At 41.5% G+C, this 16,276-nt stretch overlaps 1 protein-coding gene across 4 annotated transcripts in view; it reads left to right on the top strand.

Moving 5' to 3' along the window:
- The first annotated feature begins 8,434 nt into the window (after window positions 1-8,434).
- Window positions 8,435-16,276, top strand: part of mapk6 (mitogen-activated protein kinase 6) — a 14,964-nt gene continuing 7,122 nt past the window's right edge. Inside the window, exons 1-3 of one of the 4 annotated variants that reach the window (XM_032518696.1) lie at window positions 8,435-8,685; window positions 12,959-13,768; window positions 13,884-14,201. In XM_032518696.1, coding sequence (XP_032374587.1) covers window positions 13,532-13,768; window positions 13,884-14,201 — 555 coding nt within the window. In that variant the 5' untranslated portion in view covers window positions 8,435-8,685; window positions 12,959-13,531. Of the gene's footprint in view, window positions 8,686-10,002; window positions 10,311-10,397; window positions 10,635-11,924; window positions 12,082-12,958; window positions 13,769-13,883; window positions 14,202-16,276 lie in introns of those variants that run through there. The other 3 variants (XM_032518705.1, XM_032518716.1, XM_032518686.1) reach the window with 3 other exon arrangements.

Below are 16,276 nucleotides of genomic sequence, written 5' to 3'. Positions count from 1 at the left end.
ACACACGCACACACACACACACACACGCACACACACGCACACACACACACACTCACAAATGTACAGATGTATCCTGATTTATTAGAGGGATTAAGGAGGAGAACTGTGAATTTGTGAGAGCCTGAGAGCGTGACAGTGAACAAAAACTGTGAAGATGCAGTTTGGAAAACCTAAACAATGAGCTGAAAGACACTAGATAAGCTCCCTAGAGCCATTTGATAATTATTTGTGGGTTTGTCACTACGAGTGACATATGTGCTCTTCTGATTATTATTGAAATAAAATCATTGCTCGTAGCCAATTTGATGCTCGGAAATATGAGATGTTAATAAAGGTTGTGCACTGCTTCCTCTAGGAAATTTATCATATTCTTAATTCATGCTTATATTTTTGCAGGGATGCTCCTCTGCTGTTGTCCAAATGTTACAGCATATCTGTGGAAATAGGGACATAGTCTAATCAAATTTCGAACATTCCTTACTGTAGAATAAATATATGATAACATGGTTACCAAAGTTTGATGGAACTGTTGCCAAGATGTAAATCCTCTGCTGTCCTGAATCCTTCTAATTTCCTCCTATGTCTTGGCGAAGCATAGATTTGCATCTTCTGCATGTAAAATATATCCATTTTCCTTTCTTCGGGCCACACATGCTCTCTTGTCTCACACAAGGGATTATTACGAGGTAATATTTGCTCATGCATGCAAGACTGTGAGAGCAGTACACACACAGAAATGCTTGCTTTCAAAGCCTCAGGCCCTCAACCGAGAAAAGCAAAACAGAGTGAGTTTGTGCTTGCTCACCCTTCAAATGTGATAGCGTACTGATATAATGAGATCGTATCATAGTAATTTCCGTCTGCAGAGTTTGACAATACCATGAGCACCTAGACATTTACCTATTATCCTGAGATGTCAACAATCTCAGAAACGAAGGGAGAAATTGAGTAGAGAGATAGAAGACACAAAGAGAGACAGAGGTTGTCACTGGCCTTATGATGAAACACTCAGTCTCAAAGCATCAGCTTGTGCAATTTGCATGTGCACCTGAATGTGTAGCAAGTAATCGTCTTTCTAGACTTGGAACTTCCCACCGTCTGTTTGTGCTTTCTACATGAAACTCAGCTGCCACTCCACAACAACACTTTACACTCTGCTCTACTCTGCAGTTTGAAAAGGAGAGCAGCCTACATAGTTCAGCTGCTCATGCATGACTAAGACCAGTTATGCAATTAAACAACAACAGCCATTGATTTCACTCTTATCTGCCCTGAAATGTTAATACATTGGATTCGGATTACCTAATCAAGTCTTTTTCCTTTGTCATAGGAATCAGTGTTGTACCATATTCTTATTTCACCAAGAAATAGGTTATGAAGGACAACACAATGTCACCTGTATCTTGTTTTCCATCATAACAGTGAAAAAACCTGGGTTGCCTGGTGAGCCCATAGTGAAGATAGGAACCCAGGAAGGCACTAAGACTTCCCGTGAAACCACAAATTGACATTAATATACTTTGATTATGTTTACTGATTAGACAAACAAGATATAATGTGTTAAAGGGGAACTATGCAGTTTTTTGTAGCTTAATTTACATTAACTGAACAGCTTCAGAGTCATTGGAATGGTGATATGACTTTTTTTTGCTGAATTGTGGTTGTCTCACTTCCCCCTAGCGCCTGTAAGCAGAAAAAACCACCCTAGCAACTTGGGGCCGGCAAGTCGCCGGGCAAAGTTTCAGGAAGTTTTACGTGATATCAAGTCTTATAATGTAACAAATTGCTTTACGGCACTGCAGACATACGCCCATTCAGGAAACCGGCTAATAAGGTAGCAAAAGAGTGTTTCGCACTATCGTCACGGCTGAGATGGCAAAAAAGAAGCAGAAAGCTAGTAACGCATTGTTGGAGGAACAGAGAAAGAGGAAAGGGCAGACTGACCAAGCGAGGAGTCAGAAACAAGTGGAGCTGCCAAATATTTATTCCGGGGCTGTAGGGGGAGCTCTATAGAGAAACCTCTGAGCAAAAAGCGAAGAAATGGCTAAAACTGCACAGTGCCCCTGTAATTTTATCAGTTGACAAGTAATAGTCAGATTGTGTTACCTGTCGGACAGAGCCAGGCTAGCTGTTTAACCAATGTCTCTAAGCTCTATACTAAGCTAAGACAACCGGCTGCTGTCTGTAGACTTATATTGAATGGACAGATACAGTGTATGAGTGGTATCGATCTTCTCATCTAACTCTCGAGATGAGCATTTTCTCTTTTAAATGTCAAACTGTGTCCATAATTAACATATTTTTCTAGGATACAGGATTGTCTTTTTTATGTCAACCACCTCAGCTCTGCTCTTCTGTAGGTGTGCGTAAATAGTTTATTGTAGCTGTGATCAAAAATATTAATCATTGATCAAACTGCAGAGAATAAGAAGAAGCAAAATATTCACTATTTCTCTCATTTAGATGACATATTTCATGATATACCTAGTTCTGTGACATCACAGGAGACATGTTCATTTAGAGAGTAAGAGAAATGGTTCAGCGGTTTCTAGAGGGGCGAGCCCAGGTAGGGGCTCCTCTCTCATCTTATGTAATGATTGGAGTATAATACAATCCCTCTATCTTAAATTCTCATGTGCTCTCAAAGGAGTTTTTGGGTGAACTCTGTGCTGCTCCAGTCTGCCAATCTAACCCTTATAAGAGTTATGTAGGCTGCAAAGAAGATTCAAACTGATGCAAAGGAGAAAACTGATCCCGTTTCATTTGCACTTGTTTTAAATTATGCAATATATTCCTCAGCAGTGCAGAGGAGCAGAGATGAACTGAACTGCAATGACCCATCTACCATGAAACTCTGCTCCAACTTCTCATCCCACACTAGGGTGTAATGTGGAGCAAGTAGTGCAGCTGGGAAAACATATACACACATAAACACACACATACACACACGTCTCCAGATTACCCAATGAACACACACCTCAGTTGGTCCAAGAGCTGTAGCATTCCGTGGTACAGGATTACATGTTATTGCAAAACAAACCTGAGTTGAGTGTCCCCTGATAGAGGACGGATGCAGTGCAGCCGGCCTGCAACAACAGTAATGTGTTTTTCCACTTCCCTTCCTATCACACCATGCAATAGTAGCACAGGTTAATGATTGATGCTTTACACAGGCCATTCAATTGACTGTCACAGACCTGCTTGTCATGCGATTGGAAAAATCCCATTTTCAAAGACGTGTTATTTGGTCACTGGAGAGGAAGCCATATTGACTTTCAGGTCCTGGCATGTCCATGAAGGATTCATTTCAGATAAAGATTTCTGCATTTGTGTGGCAGGTGGCCAGTGATGTGTAGCTAGCCAATCCAAGCAGAGCAGTGAGAATCTTTTTTATCCAATACTTTGTATGCAGAGGTGGGCAGAATGCAGTGACAGTTTGGCTAGGTCAAGCCAAGATTGGCCTGACAGGCTCCCCATCAGACCTGCCACTCTGCCGTTAGAACTGAACATTGGGTGCTTTTGCCTTTTCTAGTGCTGCATTGATCAGCAGTGACAGACACACAGAACAAGTGCTGGGAGGCCAAGGAGGCAGGGCAATGAGAGCAGCTGCAGCACTATTTACTGACTGCTGCCACATTTAAAAGACAGGCCTGAAACCCATGCTGGGAACATTAATCCTGTTGGTGTGGCTGTGTTCTACACAAGCCCATTACTGCTACACATCAATGCACCATCCACTCTGTAATCCTTCTGAGTTGAAGTTGAAGCGAAACTGAAGAGGGATGGAGGCCAACACGCTGAGCAATCTCTGTGAGTTTCAGGTTCAGCTGCGATCAGTCTGTGATTAATGGAGAGTGCTGCTGTTCAGTGCCTGTGACACACACTATGTGAAAAGAGGCCGATCAATCCTATACACACCACTGGTGTGACCCAATGTAAGATAAGAGGCTTGATCCTGCGGCTGTTGGAGATTGGAGGGAGATGCTAAAAGTCAGCGTCTTTATTGAAGGAAAGTCTGGGAGGAGAGATGAGAGAAATGTTGTGTAATTGTTAAAAAAATTAAGTATCAGGTATTCTAGATGGGAACAGCATCACCACCTCATCTTGAAAATGTGTATATACACAATCACAGACAGATATTGCACTCTCTTTCACAGAAAACACCAGTGGTTGCTTGCAAATGTATGTAATTTACTGACACATCACACATGTGTACGTAGATCATTAATTAACCAATAACACGGACAAAACACAGACAAAAGCAAGAGTTATGAAACATATTCAGACAGCAGATTACTGATGACGATGACACAGGATGTCCTTGATCTTATTTGAAACCCAAATATTATGAATAATAAGACCTTGTGGACAGTGAGAAGAGATTGAGAGAACCGAGGTGATGCGGTAATACAACCACACATCTAGATAGCAGATATTACACATAGCATTTTAGATTGCAGCTCTCATGTCTAGAAACCTTTGTCAACCCCCCATTCTCTCTCTTCATTGTAATGCTGTGGACAGTGTGTTCTCTGTGTGATTATCAGAGTTTTATGGTCACTTTCTGACATGAGCTTCTCCAGGATTTGTTCCGTCACTACTGATAAAGAAATCAAAGGCAGCTTCTGACTTTGACCTTGTTTTTTAATCTTTATGGTTTTATTGTCATAAAAAGAAAAGAACAGTTTCAATTGAAGTGTCATCAGACATTTGGAAGAGTATTTAAATCCTTTACAACTTTCATTGCAAAACATGAAAGTTGCTCTTTTTGTCTGTTCTGAGGATGATAGTGTGTGTGGATAGTGTATAGTAAGTTTGCAAGGCATACTAGTGATAACACTTGAAGAGTGAGACTCTTGGGTAGTTTTAAACACACAAGCACCTATTGGTGGATGCAGGTAAAAGTCCCGCATACACCTATTTTTGTTCAGCTTCTGATTCTCCAACATCATCACCAAACTTTCCGCTTTCAACTTTATTTGCCCTTGATGAAACAGAGGAGGTTTTATCTCTAACCCAATACAAACTAATGTAATCACATCAAACACACAGCACAAACACACAATACAAGCAGTGTCCCTGCCAGATCACCTAATCATTTCTCTGCAGAACATCTCGAGATATGACAATGTTTTTTTTTATTGTTTGTCTGAGGGTGTGGAGCAGGCAAAAGAGGTCATATCACATTGTGGAGAGGACGGCTCAAACACTCAACACAAACCCACATACAAAGATAAGTAGTTTTATACAGTCCATGACAGATACATAAAAAGAGCCCTGTAGGTCCGAGGATGCTCCACTTACAGATGGTAAGAGGACAGCAGAACAAAGGCAAATGGTCCTCTCTCCTCTCCTCTCCTCTCCTCTCCTCTCCTCTCCTTACTGCAAGGCACCATTCCTTTATATTTACAGTAATTATTATTTTAAAAGGTGTTGTTACTCTATCATCTATCCTTGTGTTTATGTGTTCAATTGATAAGCCTGTTTACATTGTAGCTGTTGGCCTGATCTGAAACAACGTCATCAAGCTGTATCACTCTAAAGAGAAAAGAGGGTAATTCCAGGCCAGTGGTGGTGGCACTATTTTGTGTTCACGTAATATGTAACAGACCACCGTCGTCTCCCACTAAGGCTTCCCTTACCGTATCATTCAAACATGTGAATGAGATCTCACCTGTCCTGCTCATAGGACAAATTGTCATGCAGGATTGTGTGTAGATTTGTTTCTTTAGCCGCTAACCTTTCCTTACCTGTGAGCAGTGGTAGGTAGGACAAACCTCGGTGCTGACGCATGAGAGAAACATCTTAGCACAGACGGCATTGAAATGGGGCAGCCGGTTCATTCTAGTTAATGTTTAAGAAGAGGAGGCTTTCTCCAATAACTGTCAGGTGTGGACCAGAGAGGTTTAGAAATGAAGCAATCATACATGAGTAAGACAATGCCGAGTGACCGTCTATGCATTTCCCTTTCACTTATCACCTATACATTAAACTAAAGGATGTCATTATGTAAACATTGCCCCCTGCACTGGAGACACAATCACAGGGGGTGAAATGTACCAACACTTTCTCTGTATAGGCCTCTTTCATGACGCTGTGAAATACCTGAGTTGCGTGGTATCTGATGCAAACAGGGTGTGTGTGGATAACGGCCACTGAAGATGACGTGGATGGTGCAGAACTCATGTTCTTGATCCGTTCTGCACCTTGGCTTCAGGTCCAACGCGACAGACTTGTTACATAACAACAGACGCTGTGTGAAAAACAGTACAAGCAACAGAGATCAGTATTACATTAATCATTCTGACTGCTGGCGGTATAGAGTTATGATTGTGTATATGTTCTGTTTCCTGTTTTTTTTCCTGCTTTTGTAGAACATATTTAGAGTTGGGGGTGCTGTGTTGTGCAAAAGGAGTGACATTTTCAGTCAAATTCAACCACCACACACAACACTGCATCCATCACAAAGCTCCACAGGCGGAAAAACAAAACGCAAGACAGGGCAAAACTAGGCAAGGGTAACACAGGATATAGGCGCAAAGCTACGACAATGGTACACAATAGTACACAATAGTACACAATACACTTGTACAAAAAATACAAGGGTATAAAATGCATCACTGAATTAAATGAAATCAAATCAAAAGTTAGCTGCCTCGTCGTCTGTTGGAGGGACAGGTGGTGCTGCTGCTGCTTCTTTCGGTTACAGTTGCCGGATTTGCTGACTCAGGTCTATTAGGCTTTTTTTAGCCTGTATTTGATTTATGAAGAAATCCAAAATGCTCTTTTGTGCCATATTAGAGGCAAGCTAACTTCTGTACAATTTTTGCCGGCAGATTCATTCTGATAAAATTATGTGTTTATCTCTTACCAACCAGATTTTTAAATCAAATTACATTTAATTGTAATGAAATGGAGTAGGTTAATATCAATAATCAATAACCTCTAAATACAATTTTGAACCTGAAAATTAGCATATTATGAGCACTTTAATGTGTCTCACTGTGCTCATTTAGGTAATCGGTGATAAAGTCAGTAATGGTGTTTATAAATGTTTATTATCAAAGATTATTATGAGTCCAGCATTACCCATACACGCTATCCTTCGAGTGTGAGTTACAGTCGAATCGCATGGCCGGCGAGCACGCACGAACGCAGGTTTGTGATGCAGGCATCGCAGATCATTAATTAATCTCTTAGGTTGAAGTAATAATAGCACCGTCAGAGGAAAAGCAAAGCCCACAGCTTTGCCCTCATTTCCTCATCCATTCAGATGAAGAAATGTTGAAATATCACATGTAAACATTTCCTTCTACAGTCCAATCATGCCAGTCCGTCAGAATCCTTGCAATCTGCCACATGACAAACAGATCAATACGGAAGAAGGGAGTCCTGCCAGCTGGACCCGTCTCGCAGGCAGAGAGTGGCAGACACCATGTGATGTTGTGAGTATAATAAGAGAGCAGAAAAATTGGATTTGTGGTACAGGAGGAAAACATGCAGCCATCATTCTGCAGGAAAGATCAGCACTGGCGTTCTCAACTTCATGAACCCCCCACTGATGCTGACCATTACAGCGAGCAATAAAACCCAACGCAAAGACGCCCCTTCAGAGGATGAACTGCAAACACATCAAAGTGTCTTCACGTCCAAGCGTTTTTTGCAGGCTCTGTTCTTTGCAAAACAATGATGTGATGACAGTCAAGAGCTTGTGAAAATATTTGACTAACAATACAGGATGAGGGCACCTGGGTAGCTCACCTGGTGGAGCGCGCACCCATATACAAAGGTTAACTCCTTGATGCAGTGGCCACACGTTCAACTCCAACCTGTGGCCCATTGCTGCCTGTCATTTTCCCTCTTTTACCCTTTCATGCATTCAACTGTCCTTTAAAAATAAAGGCCTGGGGGCCCGGATAGCTCCGTCGGTAGAGTGGGAGACCATATATAGAGGTTTACTCCTCGACATAGCAGGCCACGGTTCAAATCCAGCCTGCAGCCCTTTGCTGCATGTCATTCTCCCTCTCTCTCCCCTTTCATTTCTTTAGCTGTCCTGTCAATAAAGGCCTAAAAATACCCACAAAAATAATCTTAAAAAAAAGTGTGTGCATGTGCTTTTATGTGACAACAATCTGCTTGTCATTTCATTCAAACGTGGTTTGGAGCCTTTTTCCTAATCCCAAAAAATTGCAGAACATTCACAACGCATTAGCACTGTGTAATCCGGTGGTTTAAACTGCAAATCTCACCCAGAAATATATTTCAGGACAGGATTAGTTCCGTTTTGCTTGGGTTGGACCAAAACACAAAGAGCGTATATTTAAATTAGAATAAAGAGGAAAAAGAAAAGAGGGTAAAAAAGTAGCAGTGAAAGAGGGAGACAGAGAGAGGTAGTGACCTCTAATGGTAGTGGGTTTGACACACTGACAGGCCAAGCCATACACAGACCAGTCTCCACCCCTCTCCGGCCTGGCCTATATTAACTCTCCATGGAGCTCCACCTCACATCCAGAGGCACATGGCGTAGGATAACACATTGGCAAAACACATACACAGGGAGGTACTGGTCTGCAATCTCCACCTGTCTGCCTGTCGAACTAGCAGTGTTGGGTCTACAGCGTAAACTCTGGACTATTAACTTCTGTACCATGTTGTTCCGGTCGTCTCAGGAGAATGTCAGCCTCGGTGAGTGGCAAGAAGAATCCAATTTTTCTATATGGGAAAAGTAGACATAAATGTGATGTGTGCATTTTTTTCATTTTTGCCCCCAAATTCTATAGGCAAAAAGGTGTAACTATGAAACGTAAAGAACAGGTGATTTGTCTTGTGTCATATTTAGCTATAGGATAGTAATGCAGGAATGGGTCTCAGACACACTCAGATGCTGAATATAGGTGAAAGTATATATAAGAGAGTATGATGCCACTAGCAGATGGACATAGATAACAGCAACTTTATTGGACCATAGAGCAATGTAGCAGGACTAACAGTAATTGTAAGTGGCAGTAATAGATGCAACTATCATCCAAACTTTTTTACATAGTCAAAGGCTTGTCAACTATTTGTCTAAATCATTGTTTTAAATTGACCCGTTATTTACCCAGGAAGGTCCTACTGAGATACAAGATCTCTTCTTCTAGGGGGATGTAACAAAGGGAGGCCAGACTCTGTACTGACCCTGGTGGAGACACATTGTTAGTAATGGTTTGTGATTGCAATACACACAACAGAAAAGGAAGATAACGTTTTCCAATCTGTCTTCTCCTAAACAATCCAAATGTGAGGGATTATTTTAGGACTCTAACAGATAGGGTGCTATTACCTTTTGGACCGCCATTCATTAATCTACCGAAAAGGGCAAAGAGCACTTATATAGACGAGCTGGCATCAATCTCTTATCAACAGTCTACAGAAGTGTCTTGTAAAAAAGAGGGGGTGGGGGTGGGAGTCTTAGAGCGAAGGCATCTGCACTTACTTGACCTTTAACCTTCCAGTAGAGGAGGGGAATCAAAACTTGGATCAACAAAGTATCATTTGAACATGATTTTCTTACTAAAAATGTACTGTTATCCAACAATGAATAGCCTAAATGAAAAATGTAAACTCTTCTCTTTCTTTTGAAACAATACATAAACTCAAACTGGAAAATGAAATAAAGGCTCTGTATAAGGCCACATTAATGTCACCTCCCGTTTCTCCTCTTTTTAAAAAGACAATCGTGCTAATTATGTAAGATAACCCATCATAAGTAGCATATCTATGATTACATTGCACAACTGTATGTTTTTGGGATTGATGCACGACACAATAGTTATAAACTACGACCTCACTGTCGGCTAAATAATAATGAAAGGTAGCCTATACCGTGTCTCAGCTCTCCTTTCGACTAACAACGTGACAATAAGTAGCTGTCCAAGTCTGTCGCACCCTGCTTAGTCCGCATGCACCTCCTGCACTCCATCGCAGAGCCCATCCCGCCATGTGAGAGGCATCTGCATTCTCGGGCACATGGGTTCCCACATGGTGTGCCTGCGGATGCTGATGCTGCGGCTGTGATGCTGCTGCTGCCTACCCTCCCATCCATATGCTACCTTCAGCCATTCACAGCCTCCACGACAGAGGACGAGACGTTTGTACCGTGTAGGACCCAAACCGCAGTCTGAGCAGAGAGAATGTGTGCCTTCCTTGGTCTCTTGACTTTGTTTTGCTCGGGATATGAGTAGGCTGAACCCCGTGGAGGGCGGACAGCTGAACGAGAAACACCCTGCGCATCTCGGTGCCAGATGGACTTTCTAAATCTGCAAGCCGCAGTGAGTGAACTGTCCGTCCGAGCGACTTTTCTCACTGAAACGATAAATGCATTACTGCGTGACGTAATCGGAAAAACAACCGTCTTATGGGGTTTATTATTACAAAGTTGTTTTTCACATTGGCCATCAAAATCAAAAACAAATAGCCTAAAGATAACACATCGGGGACCAATCCAGGAAAACGTCAGCCTATTCGCGAAGAATAAACAAACTTCTGTAAAATGCATGGATGAATGTATGGACCATGGGACCAGACTATGCCGATTCTGTTTCACTGCACTAGCAGGCCTGGATTTTCAGTTGCGTTTGGATAATAATACACAGGTAATAGAAGAACACATAAATATTAAGATCTCTGTTTCAGGTAAGATACACAACTGTCATAACGCCAGGTCTGCAGAATTTTGTGCAGCCTAATCACCTGTTTTGGGATTTTTTTTTTTTTAAATCTCTCTTTGGATCAATACAGAATGTCCTTTATTCCTTTCCCATATCATAGATCATTTCGTTCAAATTTTAGGGAACTGTCAAAATAATTCAAACAAACATCTTTCTTTACATATTTTACGAGCCAATATTGACTTGGGCTATGATTGGCCTAATTACTTTTTTGCTTACTGTAGGCTATGTAGCTAAAGTATTTTGCAAGGTGCTGTAATTGCACATAAATATGATTATAGCATTCTTGTTTACTGCAAGAATTATTGGCATTTGTACTATGCTGTTATAGTTTCATCTATTAACCTGTAAATATTGAGTTGTATTTGGAATCTACCGCTGTCTCGCGATTTCCAACTTCAGACACGTATTTTGAATGACTCCTGCTGCTTTCATGTACTGCTCGAAGCTCCAAGCTGTAATGTAAAAACGACCGGCCTATAGTAGTATGGTAATACTATCTCTGACAGTGGTGCAATGTAACTAAGAACATTTACTCAAGTACTGTACTTAAGTACAAATTTCTGCTACATTTCAAAGGTAGGCCTTTGCTAAATATTGTACTTTTTACTCCACTTCATTAATCTGGCAGCTTTAGTTTCTGCTAAGTTAGGCCTACTTACACAAATCACATGTAGTTTATAAAATACAATGTTTTATCATACATTAAACTACCAAACAATATATATGATGCATGCATCCAAGTACAGCTGAAATGATTACCTGATTAAACACTTAGATGATTGACAGAACTATTTTGATCATTTCTACAATGAGGATTTTTCTGCAAAGAGGAGGCTACATTTGTTCTAATTTGATACTTTATGTATTAATAAAAGTGGTTAATGGATTTGCACTGCCAAAAATAGCTTCTTTGTGACTTTTATTTTACTTATTCAATAATACATTTCACAAATAATAATAATAATAATAATTATAATAATAATAATAATTTAAAAAACACTACAACAATAATTTGTTGACATCACAAAGATCAAATCCATTCTTATAGCCACCTGTATTGATACTGTATTATATTTTCAAATAGGAATTTAAAAGATTAGACAGGGAACGGTGAGTGTGTTTCTGGGATCCTGAAAAACATGTTAAAAGTACAATGGAATGTCCCTTACATAAATAATGTAAATAAATAGGTTACATTAATTTCCGACAGTCATTGAAGGAAGCCTCGTGACGTCACGCTGCCTTTCATAGCGCTGCCCAGCCTCAATGGCGATTGCAACAGATCCGCATTGCTGGAGTCCGGTGTGAAGTCAAACCTCGTGTGGGTTTGATTAAACACACTACGAAACTAATGCGACGAATACGGACTGTAAGTACTTTCTTGTATGTCGAATGTTGTCACTATTATTTACATTAAATGTCATTTCATTGTATATTCGCGGTCGTTCTTTTATAACGACTTAACCGAGGTCGGCTTTGTGTCGCTCAGCGCGAGGAAGCGTTTCCACGTAGCTTGCTAGTCACAAGCCAACAACGACTCCTTTGTTTGCGCTGTCGCCGGGTTGCACATAAACGTTATGTTTGATATTTATGTAAAAGGCGGTGTGTTGAGATCTTTGTTTTCCTTATAATATGATATACGCGTGAGTTAGTGTGTGGACGTGTATGTGATATTTCAAAACCAAGTAACGTAAGAAGGTCCGTCAGTGGCTGGTTAGCTCGCCGTTATGCTTCCATTCCTGGCTTTTTCCGCCAGCCAGTCTGACCCGATGACGGCCAAGAATGGGCGATATATTTATTGCAGTGCAAATCCATGAGCCAAAATATATACACACACACACACACACACACACACACACACACACACACACACACACACACACACACCGGTATATATTATACTGCCCATAGCTTGAAATAAATGCTGTCTTAATTTGAATGATTGGTATGTTGTCTTTAGCTAAGCCTGTGTCATTTGATAGTTTTTAGATACCAAAAAACCGGAGTACCAAACGCTTAAACCGGGCGTGGAAGGGTTAGTTTCAATTTATGACACCACGTTTAAACTTTAGCCGGTGAATGAGATGGCTTGTTTGTCTGCAGATTCAGTGAAATCCCCAACGTATTAGTACGTTTCGCTAAACGATAGGTTATCTTTGTGGAGTATACTGTTTAAACTCGTCCACTATGGCACTACTTTGAGTTTATTCTTACTTTTTTTGTTCTGTTTTTCTCTTGTCTTTCAGGTTATACCCAAGTAAAATGGAGGATAGCTTTGATTGCGACTGTGGCGAGCTTGAGCCACCTGATCATTGAGGGTGAACAATTACTTTGAAAACTTAAAAACAAGACAAATTTCAGTTTTATAGATCAGGTGACTTGACAGGTAAATTACAGATAAGTAAATATTTATAAACAATAAAGAGGGGAGAAAAATCCTGTCATACACTGAATGTATCTGCACTGTAAGGATGAAACTACATGCTTTTATAGTTTAATATAGTGTCAGTGCTTTTTAATTGGCTGCACTGTCTGTTCCATTGCAGTCTGTAAACACTAGACTACTAAAAAGTTTTACATGTTCTCTCCTTATTCAAGATGGAACAGAAATTTGATCACACATTAGTGCCCATCATTAGACAGTGACGTCTAGACGGGGGACTCAGTAGTCGTCCGTACAGGGGTCAGTTAGCTCAGCTGCTTCAGCAGTGTGGGAATTGTCATATCAAATCCTCCATAGGTGTTGAAGTTTGACTTAAAACAGGCCAGAGACCTAACGTTACAGGTGGCAATAGGTGTAAAAGCCGAAAACAGTCGTCATGGCAGAGAAGTTTGACTCACTGATGAACATCCATGGCTTTGACCTGGGTTCTCGCTACATGGACTTGAAGCCTCTGGGCTACGGGGGGAACGGCCTGGTGTTCTCAGCAGTTGACACAGACTGTGACAAACATGTTGCCGTGAAGAAGATTATCTTGACTGACCCCCAGAGTGTGAAGCATGCCCTGCGGGAAATCAAAATTATCAGACGTCTCGACCACGACAACACTGTCAAGGTAAGCTCAAATTAGCAAAGATTATTTATCTCATTTTTTTAGAGTGGAAATAAAAGAATTCTTGTCCAATTTGATGCCTGACTTTCAGCACTGCCCTGTCTTCTTATGTTACCAGGTGTTTGAGACATTGGGCCCCAATGGTCGCAGGCTAACGGAGGATGTGGTGTCCCTGACAGAGGTCAACTCGGTCTACATTGTGCAGGAGTACATGGAGACAGACCTGTGTCAGCTGTTGGAGAGGGGCCTTCTGTCTGAGGGCCACGCCAGGCTCTTCATGTACCAGCTCCTACGGGGCCTTAAGTACATCCACTCTGCCAATGTGCTGCACCGTGACCTCAAGCCTGCCAACCTGTTTGTCAACACAGAGGACCTGGTACTGAAGATCGGGGACTTTGGGCTGGCCCGCATCATGGACCCACACTACTCTCACAAGGTAGGACCAGTCTCTGAGTAGCTGTTTCTGTCAGTCTTGTATTGCATGTCACAGTACTTTCGACCATGTGGAGAATGTGATTTTGGGGGGAGGGAGGGTCGTGTGTGTCTGTTGAAATGCCGGATAAACTAGAGTTTTAAGAAGAGCGGACATGGCAATTCTTTTTCACAATTTCTTTCCAAAGATGAGTGCTTTTGTTACTCTGACACATGATGTTTCAGTTATGTGCCAGTAATGCGTTGCCCCTCAGGGTGACACAGTTTCACAGCAGGAAGTAAACAAGACGGGAGTGGTTCCTTGAGGTAACGCCTCTGTTTCGCTTGTCAGAAGTAAGGCTGTGGAAAACACAACCCTGGGAATTATTATTTTTTTTTTTCTTCCACGTACAAGTGTATACGGTTACAAGTAAGAATGGGCTTAATTCCAAGTCTGTTTACAAATGAGTGGGTTCATGATAATGTGGCTTAACAAAGATGAAGATAATCCTCATTCCCAGTTTAAAAAAAAATGAAAATATTTAGCTGAAGCATGCGCTAGATAGGCACAGTTTAGCCTTGAGCCTTCGTTGGCATCTAATGATAATGTTGAAGGCTTGAGGCTGCGGCAAATCAGTTAGTGACATGCTGCGGCAAAATACATCAAGATTTTGTTGTATCTGAGAGAGCATGTTTTACCCCAGTTGAATTTCCACAAGGTCATTACTCCCATTTTCACGCCTTTTTTTGAGTCAAGAAAACCGAAGGCTGTTTTCTTTGTTGTAGGCCTTTCCCTTGTCTCTCTTCTCATCAGATGCCAGCATCATGTAAACCAGGGTATTAAAAGCCAGATGCTGACTTACCAAATGTTAAATGTACACATTTTAATGTTCTTATAGCCCTATATTTTGCTTTGTGAATCTGTGTAATGGTAGCAATAAAGTAGTTTGCTTTGTCCTTAGTATAAGAAGAGTATGGATTATCCTGTCTAATTGTAGCCAGGTGGGAGGTCTGTATTGCCATTGTGTGTTTCTGTCACCTTATAAAGAGATGAGGAAATTCTAGCCAAAGGCCATATGGTGGTGTGATGTGTGGAAATCTAGGTTGGGAGATCTCTCTCTCTCTCTCTCTGTCTCTGTCTCTGTAGCGTGTTTTTAGAGCACAGAGGCCGTCAGATGCTCACATGTGTCTCGGATTAGTCATTGGAGGGTCTAAAGTGGGCTCACGTGATGGTATCCCTCTTGCACACGTTTGTTTACCAGAACTGTTCATTTCCAGCAAACCCCCACTACTATGTTTTTGTAGTATAGTCACATCTTAAGCTCTGACTTGTATATTTTCATGAGTCATATCTTGCGTTGAGAATCTTTCTGCAATAGGAAGAGGAAGCCGAGTGTTTGTAGTTGCCTGGAAGAAGTGAGAGTTTCTCACACTGTTCAGTCACTGTAGCCACCCACCCAATGTCGCTGCACTCCTCCCTTCCAGAAGGTTTGCCATGTGGGCATTTTTCCCCTCTATATAAGCAGTTTTTCCTGATGGGGAAACATGCAGGCAAGTGGGTATTGAAAAGCTGCTTGGCTAGGGTCAGCTCTCTTGTGTTTGACAATTGTCAGCAGACTACTGCTGCTGAGTTTTTGTCAAGGACAAATGCTGTAGTGATGTAGTCAGACTGAATTTAATAGGCTTTGACCCGGCTCTGGTTTCCAAACAGCGTCGCTGTGCTTTGTCTGTCTCTACTATGATAACAATTGTGGTGGGGGAGGAAGAACACTGATATCTCGACCAGCTACTTTTCATGGCACCTATAGTCATGAAAGGCGTGCGTCTGGTGTCCCAGACCAAATCAGGCTTGTTTGAGAGTGAGCCTGTCACCCACACAGGACACTAGGGTGCCCAGTGGAGTGTGGAGGAAGACACTAATACAGATTTGGTTTTGGTGCTGACCAAACATTGGAGCAGAATCTCTGAACAAATTTGCTTTCACAACCATCCGCTACTTGTAGTAGGTTGGGTGAGGCGGAGCAGCTGAGTGCATGTTATTTGAATAACGTTGTTTCTAAATTAAGAAGCGCTCTTTGCCAGTTTCTGGCATAGTTTCAG

Source organism: Etheostoma spectabile, chromosome 1 (genome assembly GCF_008692095.1).
Source record: "Etheostoma spectabile isolate EspeVRDwgs_2016 chromosome 1, UIUC_Espe_1.0, whole genome shotgun sequence".
Taxonomy (NCBI): Eukaryota; Metazoa; Chordata; class Actinopteri; order Perciformes; family Percidae; genus Etheostoma; species Etheostoma spectabile.
Note: the sequence above shows the minus strand (reverse complement) of the source record. Positions and strands in the feature narration are given on the sequence as shown.